Raw genomic sequence first — 18,149 nt, forward strand, 5'->3', positions numbered from 1 at the left:
GAATGTGAAGCAGTACACCTGGTGTGTGTACTTGCCCAGACTGAATGTCAAAAACTTGAGCCAGAGACTGTTTGGGAGGAATAATGATCATACCAGGAAGTTTTTAGACATCCTCATGCTTTGGCAGTGTCAAACTGAGTGAAATGTAGCGCCCTTGACACAAAGATGTCCCTACGCTTGAATCACAATATCATAAATCTTTAAAAATAAGTAAGGACCTTATATTAGATACTGAGGTTTAGGCTTTATATTAAAAAGTGCACTGTGTCGGTATGAGTTTGCCTCAGGCAAGGTAGAGTGAATACAGTTTGAATATATATATACAAACTATAGGAAGTAAAGAAAGCATTATATACAACAGAAAGTAAAGCTTGGCAAACACCACGTGATAACATTGAGTACTTGTTATATGTCAATCACTGTTCTACTCAGGGTTTTACATGTTTGATCTTCTTTTGTCCTTCCAGCCATTCTATGAAGTAGATAAATTATATATCATTCCTCCCCACCCCCACCCCCCATTTTTGACATCTCTGTAATCAGGATGAATTTTTAAAACTTTGTTGCAGGTCAAAGTTTAATTGATAGCATTTTTCTAGTGTTACATAAAATAATGATGTGTCTATATTATAATCAGTCGTCTTAGATCCAGCGAATTACAGTATTATTTACATTGTAAAGATGAGGCATGAGGGGTTAAGTTGCCTAAGGACACACAATTAGTCAGTGACTGAGCTAGGATTTACAACCCAGTTAGTTAGGCTGCCTCATGCCATTAGGTTATAGACTGCCTTTCTCAGAGCTTCTTAGGCAGTGGTGATGTATAGAAGATGGAGTGAGAAAGCATTTTCCAGAGGGAAATGGGTGAAATCATTTAGAAACACTAATTCAGCCTCACAGTACCAGCCAAGAGTTTTCCCCTTCTTTTTCCAGTAAAATAATTTTCTGAAAGTTGCATGTGTACAACTTCAGAATCTGACCAGCTTACTTTTTATTACCTATGTTTATCTTTTTCCTTCTTCTAAACTTCAGGCTCACAGTCTAAATATGCTTTTCCCTTTTACATATGTCAGATACCTGATTTTCTCTGCTTGCAGTGACCCCCCCTCCTTAAAACAGTACAGATTTTTCTTTTTTAGGGTCGTTCTTTTTTAGGGTCTGGTTCAAATGTCACCACCACAGAAGTAAGAATTAACAATTCAGTGTTTCTATAGAAGTTAGTACATACTTATGTTATATTGTAATAATTTGTATCCATCTCCCCCACACAAACTATAAGCCTCCAAGGGTATTTTATTCATCTTTAAATCATCAGAGTTTAACACACATTAGAAACTCCATAAACAATAACTGGATAAATAGATTTTCGAAGTCCTTATTTTTCTTATTTTTTGAAGTCCTATTTTTCTCCTTTCATTTGGTTCTTTTGTTTTTTTATTATTTTTTTTTATTTTAAATGTTTTTATTTCTTTTTGAAAGAGAGCAAGACAAAATGTGAGCAGGGAAGAGGTAGAGAGGGAAACACAGAATCCGAAGCAAGCTCCAGGCTCTGAGCTGGCAACACAGAGCCCGACGTGGGGCTCGAACTCACGAACCGTGAGATCATGACCTGAGCTGCAGTTGGGCGCTCAACCGACTGAGCCACCCAGGGGCCCCTGGTTCTTTTGGCTTTAATTGAATTTCATGTTCTAATAGCATGTTCTGATCTCAACTTTACAAAATAGAGGGGTTTTTTTCATTATTAATATTTTTATATAAAATATAGAAACGTTTTAAAAAATAACCCTATTAACTATATATTTTTTAAATATTCTCAATTTCTAAAGTTACTAAATCACAAAATGTCCATTTCTATTGTGATTACAGATTAAAAACATCATTTCTGTGACAAGAGGCCAGTATCAATAGCCTTAAGGGTAATTCCAATCTGGACAATTTTTAATTTTTTAATTGATAAAGTAAACTTGTCTCAAATGCTTTAAGTTTGTTGAAATCTAATTCCTTTCTGTCACCAGGCCTATTAAATGCAAGTATTAAGTATTATTGCATGTTTTGGAGAAAAGTGAGTTCAAAGCTTCCGAATTTTAAGAAAGAAGCAACTCTAGGTCTCTTAGCCTTTTCTTTCTTTGCCAGAAAGATCCTGATCTATAAGATGCCACTTGTAATGTAGGCATTCCTAGTTTGTCAAAAGAAAAATGTAAACAGTGATTTTTTAGCACAGACCAAAGTGTAACCTTGCTGAATTTTAGGCAAACAAAATATTTTACAAATCATATTAAAAACTTTATGATCTAATATTTTCATGGTTGGTAGTAATAAACAGATAGCTTTGGTAGGATGATTCAGCCAGTCTAAAGGTGCAGTGTGCCAGAGATATTCTATTCAAAGGAAAATATAAGCTACAGTTTATTTAGCATGTTAGATATTTTCTTTAGCAGTTACATTTGTTTTTCGGCTTTTTAAAAATTTGTCTTTTTACTTATTTTGTTTGCTTTTAGTATCTTTCTAACATAGAAAAATCATGTGTAAAAACCCAAGACTTTAGATTGACAAACCAGAATGCTTATGGTTAAGGTAATAGAATGAAGAGGAAGACACAGCCATTCATCTAGATAATCTAGTATTGGAGATAGCTGAAGTAGATAATTCTTTCTCTTTAGTTGTTTTTGTTTGTTTGTTTTTTGTTTGTTTTTATTGTGTTCCTAGCTTGATTTATCTGAGCACTTGGCAACTTGCATCTCACACTGGTTGTTTTAAAGCAGCTATCAAAATTATATGAGGCAATTGAAAATAATGACTGGGATTTTTTGTTTTCTTTTGTTTGGAGGTTTTTCTGGGTCAATTTTGACGGGGAAGTATGTGCCAGCAGATATTTACATATACTTAGTATGCATAATGAAGATGTGGCATGTTAACTTATTTTAACATCTAGATTACATTTAGTGATTTGATCCAAAAGTATTTCCTTCTCAGTAAAAGAGAACTTGTGTTTGAGTGTGGAATTTTGTGGGAGTTTTCTTTTCTAAATTAGGTTAATTTATTTTCAGATGATAATAGTAGTTATTATCACCAGTATTTTTATTATTTTCCTGACAAGTATAAAAAAAAGTCTCTTGCCTTTTCAGTTGCCTGGTTAGTTCTTTTGCTTTTCTATAATTCTTTATATTAGAGTCTCTCTATTAAAATAGCAGTGCAGTTTCTGTCTTCTGACTGAGCCTTAACTGATATAATACAGAGAGTATTAATGTCAGATACAAGGATTACTAAAAAAAAAAAAAATTGCATCATAAAATATATTAAGAAGAGTTATCACCAACTAGCATTCTTTAGCAAATTAGAACTTTCTTTCCTGGAAAGACTAGTAGTCTCTAAAGAATTATGTTTATAGTGTCTTTTGGTTAGTGACAGCTTCAAATCTGTTTTGCTGTTTTTTTGTTTTTGTTTTTTGTTTTTTTGTTTTTGTTTTTTGTTTTTTTGTTTTCTAGTTTGGGTTCATCAGTTGAGAGCTGTTATTTCCCACTGGCTGAACTACTGAAAAACAATGTGTGAGTAGTAGTATCGAGGAAGAAAAGAACTTTGCATTTTAAAACACATTTTCTGGTGGAGAAAGACTGGTTATTTTAAGATGTTTTGGTCTGGTACTTCCATCTCCACAAAACTATGTTGATAATTCATATAGATGGTTAACAATAACAATCCCACATACTGTAGATTGGCTAGGGTGTGTTTCTGTTTAAAGTTCTACTAACACACAAAAATCAAATAACAACAACAAAAAAAAAAAAAAAGGAAGGGAGAAAGAAAGGGAAGAAAAAGTGCACAGAATTAATACCGAGTTATTTGCAACTTTTTATAACTTTTTTAGAAAATAGATGATACTAACTTTTTACTTAGTTTATAAATATTTAAAGAGGTAGAAATGTTGCAAATATGGAATTTCCATTCTAATTTTAAACATTTACTAGATTTTTTTTTAAGTTTATTTGTTTTGAGAGAGCAGGGTACAGAGGCAGAGAGAGGGAGAGAATCCCAAGCAGTCTCCACACTGTCAGCTCAGAGCCTGTCATGGGGCTCGATCCCACAAACTGTGAAATCATGACCTGAGCCAAAATCAAGAGTTGGACACCCAACCCACTGAGCTAACTAGGCACCCCTTTACTAGATTTTTAATAGTATTTTACTGTAGAACCATTATAAAAGAATATAGCAGAAGGATTTTTTTGTTTGTTTGTTTTATTATTTTAGAGAGAGAGAGTGCAACCTGGGAGAGAGGGGCAGAGGGAGAGAGAGAATCCCAATCAGGCTTCACTCTCAGATTGGAGCCGCACGCAGGGCTCCATCCCACAGCCCTGGGACCATGACCTGAGCTGAAATCAAGAGTTGGATTCTCAACTGACTAACCACCCAGACGCGCCCAGATGGATGTTTTTAGAAAAATAACTTGTGTGTTCCTATAGTCTTTTCTTTACTCCTTCTTGATTATTTATGTAGCTTAATTTTGTTTTTGAGAACTAGAATTAGTTTTTAATAATTGGAAAAAATTAAGAACTGATTATTTATAGTTTCCTTAGAGAGGTTATTAAAAAAATTTTGAAATACAAAACAAAAAACCTGCGCAGCCTACATATACAAAATTGCAAAATATACATATTGCAAAATTTTAATAATTGATATTCTGCTTTCCTTATCCAGTTTTCTACCAACACTACAATGCAGTATTTTCACTTTCCCTTCCTGCTCTATTTTAGAATTTATGACACTGAAATAACAACACTTTCATTATTTATGCATACCTGTCTTGTATTTGTATCACCTTTTATCTGTATATTGACCAGATAAATGGATAACCAGACTGAGAAGAAAGATGTGTTCTTCCACTTTAAATATCTTTGGGTTTTCTCTTTCTCCACCCTGAGTGATTCAGTATCATTTTTGTTCTGTAGAGTTTCGTTATCCTGACCTTAACGGTCTGTGAAACAAATAGAGCTTGCTGATGACTCTTCATAAAGAACCAGAGATTAATTTAAATAATATGTGATTTAATTATATTATTCGAAATGTCTCATTTTTTCCCTTATCCATTTGACATATTTGGACTTTTTTAATGTTTCCAACTCCCTTTTAAACTCCTTCAGTCATTTCAGTTAGTGTATGATAAAATGGCCATGGGAAATAGGGTGACCACCTCCCCACTTACATAGGACTGAGAGTTTCCAAGATGTGGAACTTTCAGTGTGAAACTGTGATAGTCCCAACCAATCTGGGAGGAGCTGGTTGGTCAACGGAAAAGAAGGGGAGAACGTTAAGAGAGGTAGACAGGCTGAATATTAAAAACTAAAGTCTGCATTTGTTGTTGATACTGATCCTATGTACCTTCAGCCACCATGTAGCTAAAATAGTTTTATGTTACTTTGTAAATTATAAAAGGATGAAGTTTTAGTGACCTCAATAAGAAGTTCTTGAATAAATCCTTTTCTCTGTTTCCACATTTACAGAATAGGGATAGCATACTTCCTCACAGGAAAGTCGTGGAAATCAGGGAGTTGGTTTAAAAAATATTTTAATTACTGTATTTCCAGATGTGCAAATGCACCATACGTTGTAATAGTTGAATAGGAAGACATTTCCAAAGTCTTCTCTCTTATTCCTTAAACTCTTCTTTCCCAACTAGGAGTGGTAAGCAGGTTTAAGGGCTAGTTTGAGGTTGAGATGATGTCCCTAGAAAGAGAACCTGAAGCAGAAGGCACTGCCAAAGCAGTGAATGTAGCATTTGAGAATTAGGAGTCTCTTCTATCTTCTATAGTGAAGTATCTGTCATCAGTGGTTCTTCTCCTCCTGAATATTAATGTATTAATATTTACTATGCTTCTCAGGGATGTATAAATAATGTATCGAGAAGGTACAGTGAAGCATAGAAAACTATGCTTTCTGATCTCAGAGAGCTTACATGGGGTCAGATAATCAATGTACAAAAATATAACTATTGTTTACAATATTGTTTGTTTAACTGTTACAGGCAATGATTCATGTGAATACCTTCTCTCAAGTGGCAGATTTCTTGGAGAGAAAGTTTGGCAACCTCACAGTTGCATGATGCATAAATACAAAATCAGGTAAGTTTTCTTACTTCGTTGTTTTTTTCTTTTCTCAGGTCTTTTTTTTTTTTTAATGTTTATTTATTTATTTTTGAGAGAGAAAGAGCACATGCATGAGTGGAGGAGGGGCAAAGAGTGAGGGAGATACAGAATCTGAAGCGGGCTCCAGGCTCAAGGCTGTCAGTGCAGAGCCAGACATGGGGCTCAAACTCATGAACCATGAGGTCATGACCTGAGCTGAAATCAAGAGTCAGACACTTAACTGACTGGGCCACCTGGCACCTCTCTAGCATAGGTTTTAATAACGAGTGGAGAAAGGTTGATGAAGCAAAGGAAATACTACATGGTACTTCTCTATATGATGGTAGAGAATTGCCAACAGAGTGTGGGGGTTGGGGTGAGTCCAAATGAAGATTCCTGCCAAAAGCATTAGGGGAAGAATTTTCTCCAAGCTTCTTTATCTCAGGTGAGAGATAATCAGGCCCAAGGCAATAAATAGCCCTTGAGAGAAGGACTCTAGCTTTAGGACCTGGATAGCTACCTTGTCGAGTTATTCTGAGATAATGGATATAAAGCACTTAACATACTTAGAGTACATATTAAACACTTAATAAACGGGGGCTGTGAGTATTGAGAGTTAGTTGATCATCCATGGGCTGGTTGATTAAACAAACCTAGCTACCTATTTCTAAAGCAACGTGAACTATATGTATAATAATCCTGCAGTACTTCACAAACTGTGCTTTGAAATGCCAACATGCTGATTTTACTTATTGTAATTAATGTTTCTTTGTTGATTTCAGTGAAGCAAAGAACTGTCTTGTAGATAAACATATTGCATTTATTGGAGATTCCAGAATTCGTCAGTTGTTTTATTCTTTTGTAAAAATAATTAATCCCCAATTCAAAGAAGAAGGAAATAAGGTAAAACTTACCTATTTTCTTTATTGTTTTAGAAGTTAACTACCTGAATAGTTATAGGAGGAATGTGTCTTTTCATAATAACAAAAAGAGTGATAAAAGTTTTATTACTTTGGTTTTGGGAAAGGTGGAAGGAAAAAGGGACGATGGGGAATATCATAGAGAACATAATGAGGAACATAAGAAAAGTGGTGGCAACGGATTAGTAAACCTTTTATTACCTGAAACTTCTAATTTTCAGAAATGATAAGTTCTTTCAATGGAAATTTTTTTGAGAATTCCTTACAACAAAAACTAAGAGCAAATATCCCTTATTCTTCTTTTCATATCTGCCATATTTCTTTTCAGTCTCTTTAAAATAATAATCTTGTAATCTTTTAGCATGTCTTATGTCTTGTTTCCACCACTTATCATAATTCATGGTATTATTATATAATCAACGTAAGTTTCATCATAATGGCAACATGTTATTGAATGGATATGATGTAATATATAATTTTCTTTTTTCTTCTTGTACTTTTGTATTTTTTTTACTTTTGCAATTTAAGAAAGGACATTCTCAATTATATCTTTGTGTGAAAACTTTGCTTTTTAAATTATTTCTGTAGATGGAATCCCTGCATGCAAATATTAGGTTAAAGAATCCAGTTTAAAAAATATTGATTATATTGCTAAACTATTTTCATTTATACTCTTATTGGCAATGCCCATCAGGACATAATTTTCTGCAACTGTACTGGCACTGGGCAATTATGCTATATAATTAAAACAACAATGCAACAAATATCTGCTACTTTTATAGAAAATTTCTGATTTTATTTTTTAAAATTTATTTATTTATTTATTTATTTATTTATTTATTTATTTATTTTAACGTTTATTTATTTTTGAGACAGAGAGAGACAGAGCATGAACGGGGGAGGGGCAGAGAGAGAGGGAGACACAGAATCTGAAGCAGGCTCCGGGCTCTGAGCCATCAGCCCAGAGCCCGACGATGCGGGGCTCGAACTCACGGACAGTGAGATCGTGACCTGAGCTGAAGTCGGACGCTTAACCGACTGAGCCACTCAGGCGCCCCGAAAATTTCTGATTTTAAAAATATATCTTTGAAAACTAGCAAGAATGGATCTCTCTCTATATATATATTTGTTAATTAATTTGTTGATTAGTTAATATTTTATGAATCATCATACCTTTCTTTTTATACATTTTTTAAGTGATCCAAAGTTCGAATCCCTGTCTTCAGCTGTGTATGATTGGGAGTGGGCAATAGCAAGGAGAGAAAAGTGAAATGCAAGAAAGTTCAGAATTTTAGGGGGAATAGCTCATGATTTTATGATGAAAATCTGCCTGTTCACCTCAACTAGCCCTGTGGTAAGGAGTTAAAAAATTAGGGACTTCACAGCTAAACATCTAGCCACATAGTAATGATAGTAGTGGGTGCTAAATTCCTTGGGAACTGTTCTTTGTGAGAAGAATCCATCAGCTATTAGAAATTTTGTCCACTAGAAAAGGCTAGTATAGATTTTAAATCTGCATAATGGAAAATGATAAAGTCAATTTTTCATTTAATTTGGTATCTGTAAATGTATTTTTCATTGGTAATTATATACATAAAATTATATAGAAAATTGGAACTATTGAATTCTATGAGATTATCACAATTTAAGGTAAAAAAACTTAAGTGAACTTCTAAAAAGTAGAGAGATTTCTGACTTCAAAGAAACACTTTTAGTATTTCTAGGCACAGAATAGTGTGAATTTCTGAAAACTGGAATAATAGATTTGGCAACAATTAGTTGATAAAAACTATAATGGTTTAGTTTATAGCCCAAAGTGGGCATAATATGGTATATTGTTTCTGAGCCCTAGTTATAACACCTAGGTTTCCAATTTTCATTGTTTAGAGGTGCCCGGTTAACCCACAATTATCAAACCAGATACATTTAAGTGTATATGCATTCTAAAAAGAAACAAAGACAGTTTGTCGTAGACATTTACTGAGAAACTAGTTCAAATTGCTAGTGGAGCATTTGCCAAAATGTATTTTACTTAGTTCTCTTGTCTCTGAACACCTTGAAGACAGAGATTATATATTATCATTATTATTTTTTAAATACATGTCTTATGCCTCACCCAGTCTGGCACATTGTATAAGCTGATTATTATTATTATTATTATTATTATTATTATTATTATTGTTTTAGCCTCGGTGTGGGTTAGTTTGGGTAGAAGTATTGAAGATAGTTCTTTGTTTGAATTTTTTTCTTTTCTGTGTTGAGGCAAAAATAATTTTATTTTATTTATTTATTTTTTTAAAGTTGATTCATTTTTGAAAGACAGAGAATGACCAGGGGAAGGGCAAAAGGAGAGGGAGACACAGAATCTGAAGCAGGCTCCAGGCTCTGAGCTGTCAGCACAGAGCTGGATGCTGGACTCTAACCCGCAAACCATGAGATTGTGACCCGAGCTGAAGTCGGAAGCTTAAACGACTGAGCCATCCAGGCGCCACAAGGCAAAAAGAATTTTAAAGAAGCTATAGAGCAGGACTTTTTTCAAATTCTATTTTGTAGATTAGTTCTGTAGAAGCCGTGGTCAAATAAGTTTGGGCAGCACTAGATGTTATATCCCCTTTTCAATGATTTTAATTTAGGCTAGGATGTTAAAAACTTGGACGTCTTGCAGTAAAACAACAACGACAACAACAGCAAAACTGTGTTGCTTTCAGCTGGAGGGCAAACTAGATACTCTGGGGGCCCCTTCTACCTCAAACTAACTAGATCCTAGATTTAAAAAAAAAAACAAAAAACTTGTTGATGTGTTTCTAGACTTTGAGGAAATGGGACACACTCCCCCCAAAAGGAACAAACTATGATTCAAACCAGAGATGGGAACAATAATAGTAGGTACTCAGTAGGGGTTCAGGCTGACCTGAAGACAGATGCCAAAGGCTGCAGTAGAAAACTAAGCTTTGGGCCAGCATATTTCTCAGTAGTAATATTGGAAGCCAGAAGACACTAGAATAATAGCTTTAAACTTCTGACAGAAAGTAAATTTCAACCTCGAATTGTATTGTGTATCTAGCATACAATGTCTATTCTTGAAATTTAGAACATTTTCAGATAAACAAAAGTGATGAGGGTTTACTGCTAGATAGACTTACAGTAAAGGACTTTTTAAAGGGTAAACTTCAGGAAGAAAGGAAATAATTCAGAAAAAAATGATCTGAAATGTAAGAAGCAGTGGTTAAATAAAATCCTAAACAGGTAAATCTAAACAAACACTGTCTATATAAAATAATAATTCTTTTTTACATTTTACAAAAAGACTGTATTAAAGAACTAGCCAATAATAGCTTGTAAATCAGAGGGAGATGGTCAGTTTTCTAATGTCCTCTTTACTCTCTTACTTCAGAACTTAAGTTAAAGATGATAGTAAAATTTCAAGAACAAAGAATAAAGGAATTAGGATGTGTGAATTCCAAACCAGAAGAACAAAAAAATTAAAACCAAACTCATCTAATGCCAAATATATGTGCCATACATACATACACATGCACACACACATATATGCTCACACACATACATTCATATGTATATATACAAAAATATATGTACATGTGAAAATCAGTGTTTATATATATTCCACATATATAAAAAAACCTATGTATGTGTGAGGGAGCTAGAAATCAAAAAGTAAAATGGTAGAAACATTTATAATCAAAATAAGGGTAGCAGTCTAAACTTGCCTACCAAACAGATTTTCAGATTGGTTTTTAAAAGAACTTTCTGCTGCTTCAAAATACATACCTAAAACAAAAGGATATGGAAGGTTGTAATTAAAAATGAGAAAAGATTTATTAGACAAATACTTATTAAAGAAAGATAAGTCATATTAATGTGAGACAATAGATGGTAAGGCAAAAAGTATTATCAGGGATACAGATACGTTTTAATGACAAAAGTTTCAAATCACTAAGATTTTAAACTCATGCACATGAAATAAATTAACCTTAAAATGTATAAAGCAAAATTAATGTGATTACAGTGAGGAGTTGACAAATCCTTCATCAAAGTGAGAGAATTGCTCACTGCTCATGCATTTAATGATAGGACAAGCAAAATTACTAAGCATATCTGATTTTATGAACTTACAGCTCAATACTTAAAGAAGACACTAAAAAATAAAAGAATATATTTTTTCAAAGTATATGTGGAACCTTTTTTGACAACATGTTGGGCCATTAAGCAGGCCTTGACAATATCAGAGAATTGGTATCGTTCTGTCTCTATGAGATTAGTTCCTTTATATTCTAACTTAACCTGATAAAAATTCTAGATGCCTACAGTAAATATCCCTAATAGTGAAATGTTAGACACATTTATGTTAAACTCAATAAGAAGAAAAGGCTGCCCATTATTGCTGCTTCTGTTCAGCATTATATTAGAGGCCCTTAGCCAAGGAAAGGTAAAGATGTAAAGATTAGAAAGAGATAGACTCAGAATTTCATATGATACAATTATATACAAAGAAAACTCTGAAGAATCTATAGAAAATTACTAGATGTAATAAAAATTTCAACAAGATAGTTGATATTAAGATAAACATACAAAAATTAATTGTAACTCAATAAAGCTGTTAAAAGTGAATTGCATACTGCACTCCAGGAATATAGAGTTCAAAATACTTAAAATATACTGTATACAAAAGTAACAAAAACCATATGGTACATAGGAACAAGCCTCGCAAACGTGGATGATTTCTGTGTACAGAAAAAAAATTTTATGTAAACAAAATTTAAAATGATATAATTAAATGGAAAATATATACTATATTTTGGGATGAGAAGAATCAATATTGTAAATATGTCAGTTATTCCTAAATTGATCTGTAGGTTCAATGTAATTCAAATAAAATCCTAACAGGATTTGTTGTGGGACTTTACCAGTTGATCCTAAATTTTATGTGGAAGGGCAGTGGACCAAGAATAACAACAACAGATCTGAAGAGCAAGGTGGAAAAGACTTATCTTCCAGTATCAGGACTGATTTTAACTGTGTTGTAATAAAGACAATGTGGTGTTGGTAGAGCTAAATCAAGAAACCAATCGAACAGGATATAGAACTTTAAAATAAATGCATGCATATACAAAGACTTAATAAATAACAGAGATGCCATTAAAGATCCCTGGAGAAAAGAAGGTCTATCTAATTAATGATCTGAGGCATCATTATGGTTATGGTTATACATATAGAAAAAAGTGAAATTGGAAGCCCTACCTCACACCATCAAGTAAAATCATTTCTAGATGAATTTAGACTTAAATGTGGAAGCCAAAACTTTTAAACCTTTAGGGAAAAAAAATGCAGGGGAATATCTTCATTACTTCAAGTAAGAAAAAGTTTCTTACATAAGAAACAAAACATGCTAACCATAAAATAAAAGATGGATAAATTCACATGCCTTAAGATTAAGAGTATCTGTTCACCAAAAGATACCTGACAGAAAAAAGCTAAGCTGCAAACTAGAAGATATTTATAATATACATCCAAGAGATGTAAGGAATCACAAATTAATTAAAAAAAAAAAAAAGACAACCTAATAGAAAACAAAAGGGTAAAGGCATGGCCAGTCATTTCACAGAAAAGAAAACATAAATCCCAGCATGAATCTAAAAGATGTTTAACTTCATTGGTAATCAGGGAAATTCAAATTAAGACCATAGTGAAATACCATTTTATACCTACTTAAGTGACAGGAATTAAATTTGACAATGGCAAAAAAATATGAAATCTGACAAGATTTATTAAAGACTCTGTATCTGAAACTGTTGATGAAAATATAAATTATTAAAATGCTTCAGAAAATAACTTACATTATCATGTGAGGGTAAATATTTGTATGGCCTATGAACCTGTAGGGAAACTCTTACTCGTGTAAGAGATATGCACAACAGGGTAACTGTCAGTGCTGTTTATAATCTAGATTTGGTGTGTTTTATCAACCGGCCTAGACTCTACAAAAATAATAAATATAATATTTGATATATATAAATATGATAAGTTCATTGATGTATGAAAGTTTTAAAAGGCCAGGAGATGTTCTAGATTTAAAGAGTAAAGAGACATGATAAAGAGATATGATTTTAATTGAATTCTAGATTAAAATAGAAGAGCTATAGAGAGGGGTGCCTGGGTGGCTCAGGGTCAAGTATCCCGACTTCGGCTGAAATCATGATCTCACAGTTCATGAGTTTGAGCCCCATGTCAGGCTCTGGGCTGACAGCTCAAAGTCTGGAGCCTACTTTGGATTCTGTGTCTCCCTCTCTCTCTGCCTTCCCCTGCTCATGCTCGCGCTCTCTCTCTCTCTCTCTCTCTCTCTCAAAAATAAACATTTAAAAAAATTTTTTAAAAAAGAGCTATAGCGAGGAAAAAAGAAGAGAGTGGAAAATTTGAACATGGACTGTATATTAGATTAATATTTTATCAATGTCAGATTTCTTAGGTGGGATTATAGTATTGAGGTTATGTAAAAGAATATCCATGTTCTTAGGAAATACATGCTGATGTTTTTAAGGGTGAAATGTTATGTCTGCACTTTACTTTTTTTTTTTTTCCAATATATGAAATTTATTGTCAAATTGGTTTCCATACAACACCCAGTGCTCATCCTGCACTTTACTTTTATATGGTTCAGTAAAAGGAAAACAATGTATATGTCTATGCAGAGAGAGACAAGAAGCTGGTGGAGGAAATGTTAACAATTCATAAAGGGTATTTGGGGTGCTCATTATAATTTTGTCAATTTTGCTCTAAGTTTGACATTTTTCTTTTCTTTTTTTTAAGTTTGACATTTCTCAAAATTAAAAGTGGGAGAGAAAGCCAGTAACACTAAACAATATATCATTAAAGGATGCATATACATGTGACAAAACTATATAATAAAAAAGAAAGCAAAATACAAACAAAATTCAAAGTAGTGAAAGGTCCACATAGGTCATTCAGTGTGTTGGTAGTGCTCTGATTTCTGCGATGGACTCATGAGCGCTTATTTATTTTTACTGTGCTTTGTGACTTACATATGAGACATATTCTTTTGTGTATATCCAAGGAAAAGAAGAGAGAGGTTAAATTGAATTACCTGAGCTATGCAATAGCTATGGGATAGTAGAAGGAAAACACTTGTGTGATTTGGTCTGACCCAGTAATTCCGAGACTTATTTGACCAAGGAAACTCTTCATAGAACACACCTGAAAGTACAGTTGCTCTCAGAGTCCTTTTGGGAAATGATGCTTGAATTTTAAAAGTTAGCATGCTGATAAAAGTAAGCTTTATTTCACAGAGATATAAGTATAAATACTGTTTGTCTGGTTAAATTAATGAAGACATTTCAACCTTGGTTGTAGGAAGAATTACCTTTTTTATTTGACCACTTCTATCCCCCACCCCACCCTAGAGTTTTATGGAATGCTTGGTTACTAGAAGTTGTCTCCAAACTTTGATTTTTTTATTCAACTGGACCATTTATACAGTCTTTGAAACGAAACCCAAAATAACCTAGAGCCGTATATGTGCACTCCTGTTCAGACAAGACTGATACTAGTGTTTTGTTGAGAACAGACTAGATGTTGCTGCAGCAACAAACCACTCTACAATCTTAACAAAACAGAAGTTTATTTCTCACTTAGAGCTACATGTTGTGGGTGGGTTGACAAGAGGTTTTACTCTATGCAGTCATTTGGAGATCCCTCCTTGTTGGAATTTATACCACCTTCCAGTTGTACCAGCCTCTGTAGTCTGACTACAGTCAGCCTCTGTAGTCTTAGCATCAGGTTAAACCAGAGACTAGAGAATTACCCTGAGAAATTCAGCTGGGAGTGACCCACGTCACATCTAGCCATGTTACGTTGGCCAGAACTAGTCATGTGGTTCTGTCTAACTGGTGGGGACTCAGGAAATGCAGAGGAGCTCTCCATCTCTGCCATAGATAATATTATATTAAGACTAAATTGGAATGTGGCAATCTTGGCAAAAAGATACAGGTTCACATAACTGCTTGTTTGGAGTTGAGGTTTTATCTTTAGACTCTACCTTAGATGTTAAAAATCATATATAAACAATTTAGTGTCACTTATTTTTTGGTATTCTATGCAAGTGTTTTTCCCTTCAGGTTGAATATAGATAATTGAGATGTAGTGCATAAATAAATCAGCAAAAGCAGCTAAAGGGAGAATTAATGACATAAAATTAATCTATACATTAATATTCCTTGTTTTCTCTCTTTTTAATGACAGCATGGAAACATTCCTTTTGAAGACAAGATTTCATCAGTTAAAGTGGTAGGTTAATGTAACAGTAAGCTAAATGTTATGTTGAAACTATATTCATTGGTTAATTTATTTGTAGATCAGCTAATGCTTTGTAGGTATTAAATATATTTCAGTGTATTTAGAGTAGGTAAGAATGGTAAAATGATTGAATAAATGTTTGTATGCACAGTTCTGTGTAATGAAATGGAAAATTTGGTCTCTCAGATTATTTAATCCAGAAAATAATAATCTTGTATGTTAATTTGAAACCAGTATGTGTTCAGGATTAATATCCATAAAAGAATATCTGTGACTTTTCTGAATTCCTAGTCACAGTGACTTCTCCTAAATACTGAGAATACAGTAGGGGTCAAGACAAAAATGTCCTAGACTTAATGGATTTTGAAAGTCATTACAGTTCACTACATGCTTTAAATGTGGAATAAGGATGGTGAAAAGGAAAAAGTGGGAGGCGCCTGGGTGGCTCAGTTGGTTGAGCTTCTGACTCTTGATTTTAACTCTTTTAGCTTTTGGATTTAACTCCCAGGGTTGTGCGATTGAGTCCCAAGTCTTACTCCGTGCCGAAGGTGGAGCCTGCGTAAGATTCTCTCTTCTTTGCCCCCTCCCCTCCTCGCACTGTCTCTCCCTCTAAAAATAATAAAAAAAAAAAAAAAAAAAAAAGGAAGAAGTGGGCATTAGGAATGTACAAAACGGTGAATTAAAAATAGTTTTCCTCTTTGAGAAAGAGATGTTTTAACTGAAGCTTCAAGGATAAGTAGGAGCGAGTCAGGCTCAGTGGAGAAGTTTTATGAGCATTGTGGGCAGAACAGTATGTGCAAAGTCCTAGAGAAAAAAGGAGCACATAGAGCATTCCAGGAGCTGAAGGAGAATCAACAGGGTACTTAAAGTGAGGGGAAAGTGGGAGGAGAAAAGGTAGAATGTCTTGGTAGAGGCCAGATCCTATACCTCCTTAGTAGTTTTAAGGACTTTGAAATTTATTCTGAGGACAATTGAAAGTCCTTGAATATTTAAGCAAGGATGTGTGGCAAGATCAGATTTAAATTTTAAAAGATGACTGTGGAGAGTAGTTTAGAGGAAAGTAGAAGTGGGTACAAGAATTCCTGTGAGGCCCTTGGGAAACCGAGATGGGAGATGAAGATGTCACGGACAAGGTGTGTTTTACTTTAGGTACTCTTTTTTTTTTTTTTTTTTTTTTTTAACGTGTATTCATTTTTGAGACAGAGGGAGACAGAGTGCAAGGAGGGGAGGAGCAGAGAGAGAGGGAGACACAGAATCCAAGGCAGGCTCCAGGCTCCGAGCAGTCAGCACAGAGCCCAACGTGGGACTCGAACTCACGAACTGTGAGATCATGACCTGAGCCGAAGTCGGATGCTTAACTGACTGAGCCACCCAGGCACCCCTTACTTTAGGTACTCTTGAAGAGATGGGTTCATGTTTCTTTTAGGCAGCACGAATAAGTTTCTTTGACTTTTTATTCCTTATGTTTCTTTTTGTAGGATTTTCTATGGCACCCAGAAGTTAATGGTTCTATGAAACAGTGTATCAAAGTATGGACTGAGGTCTGTATTTGAACATCTAGGTCTCTGGTTTTAAGCAACCAAAATTTAAAAGCTCATGAGCACTCCTTGTGTTTCTCCCCCTTACTTGCCTGTCCTACTCTTCTGTCTGTGCCGACTTTCTTCATAGTGACTAATTGTGCTGGATGGATCTGGTCACTTTACTGAGAAGAGGGAATTTTGATCTAGTACCTCTGCTGCCACCACTCTAACCCTACTGTGGTTATGCCGATGCCACATTTTCCAGACAGAATTTTCTGTTACTTCTGTTGCCCAGTTAACGCAAACCCAGGTCATCTTCTTGCACAACATACATTCTCTTGAGCATGTTCCCACTTTTTCAAACTCATGCCCAGATTCTTCAGGAAACTTTGTTGTTGTTGTTAAATAGCCTGTTTTCTTCCCTTTTATCATTACATTTGTGGCCCAGAAGTCAAGTCTGGCATATTTTGGCTCATAATGTTTGGAGATAGATATAAGGGCAAGCATTCTATTCACCTTGAAAACCCCAAAGTCCTTTCTAGAATCTCCACAGTAGTCTCCATATAGCTCTTTGTCCTTTAATTAAACCTGTCTTCTTTCCTTAGAGGTATTTGCATTTGGGATGGATAAAACAGTATTCAATTTTGTTGACCTTGTTTTGCTTAATTACTTATACTGCACTGGTATTTTTCTTTGCTTCTTTTCACAGTACATGTTCAGCACTGCAACCACTTTATACACCAAATAAGCTTTTGTAGGATCCAGTGGGAACCTAGTCAACATTTCTAACATTTTTTTTTGACAAAATGTGTTTCAGTTTTCAAAAAACAAAATATGAAAACAAATTCTAGAATTCAACTTTCTGGTAACTTGCAGTCTCACATAATTATATTTTGTCTTTTGTTGATTTGTTTATTCCAAAAGTGTAGAATAACGTTACATGTATATATTTCAAATGATTTAAACACATGTTTTATGTTTGTGCTGGACCTGAAAGTATATCATTAAAGTAGTAGAAATTCACAGTTAAAGAAACATCAATGCAGTATAATTTATAAGTCCTGTAAAATCATCGATAACTTTTTTTATTTACTAACCTGGAGTTACATTGCATATCCAGATTTTCAGTTCTTGTAATTTGCTAAAACTAGTTTTTAGAGCTTTAGATTCTATTGTAAGATTCCTTATGACTACTGGGGGATAGGAAGGATTCCACTTATTTAGGTAGATGGCTGTGTCATTACTTAAGATTGACTGATGGATTG

General features: G+C 34.1%; 1 protein-coding gene across 9 annotated transcripts in view; it reads left to right on the top strand.

Annotated features, from left to right (window-relative positions):
* Window positions 1-18,149, top strand: part of CASD1 (CAS1 domain containing 1) — a 141,464-nt gene that overhangs the window by 2,159 nt on the left and 121,156 nt on the right. For 8 of the 9 annotated variants that reach the window (XR_006211204.1, XR_006211203.1, XR_006211205.1 and 5 more), the window contains exons 2-5: window positions 6,017-6,113; window positions 6,899-7,019; window positions 15,311-15,355; window positions 16,843-16,905. Coding sequence is in view for 4 of the 9 variants with exons in the window: in XM_042966590.1 (XP_042822524.1) it covers window positions 6,017-6,113; window positions 6,899-7,019; window positions 15,311-15,355; window positions 16,843-16,905 (326 nt within the window). In the remaining 5 variants the exon portion in view is untranslated. Of the gene's footprint in view, window positions 1-3,415; window positions 3,546-6,016; window positions 6,114-6,898; window positions 7,020-15,310; window positions 15,356-16,842; window positions 16,906-18,149 lie in introns of those variants that run through there. The other variant, XM_042966595.1, reaches the window with a different exon arrangement.

This window comes from Panthera tigris, chromosome A2 (genome assembly GCF_018350195.1).
Source record: "Panthera tigris isolate Pti1 chromosome A2, P.tigris_Pti1_mat1.1, whole genome shotgun sequence".
Taxonomy (NCBI): domain Eukaryota; kingdom Metazoa; phylum Chordata; class Mammalia; order Carnivora; family Felidae; genus Panthera; species Panthera tigris.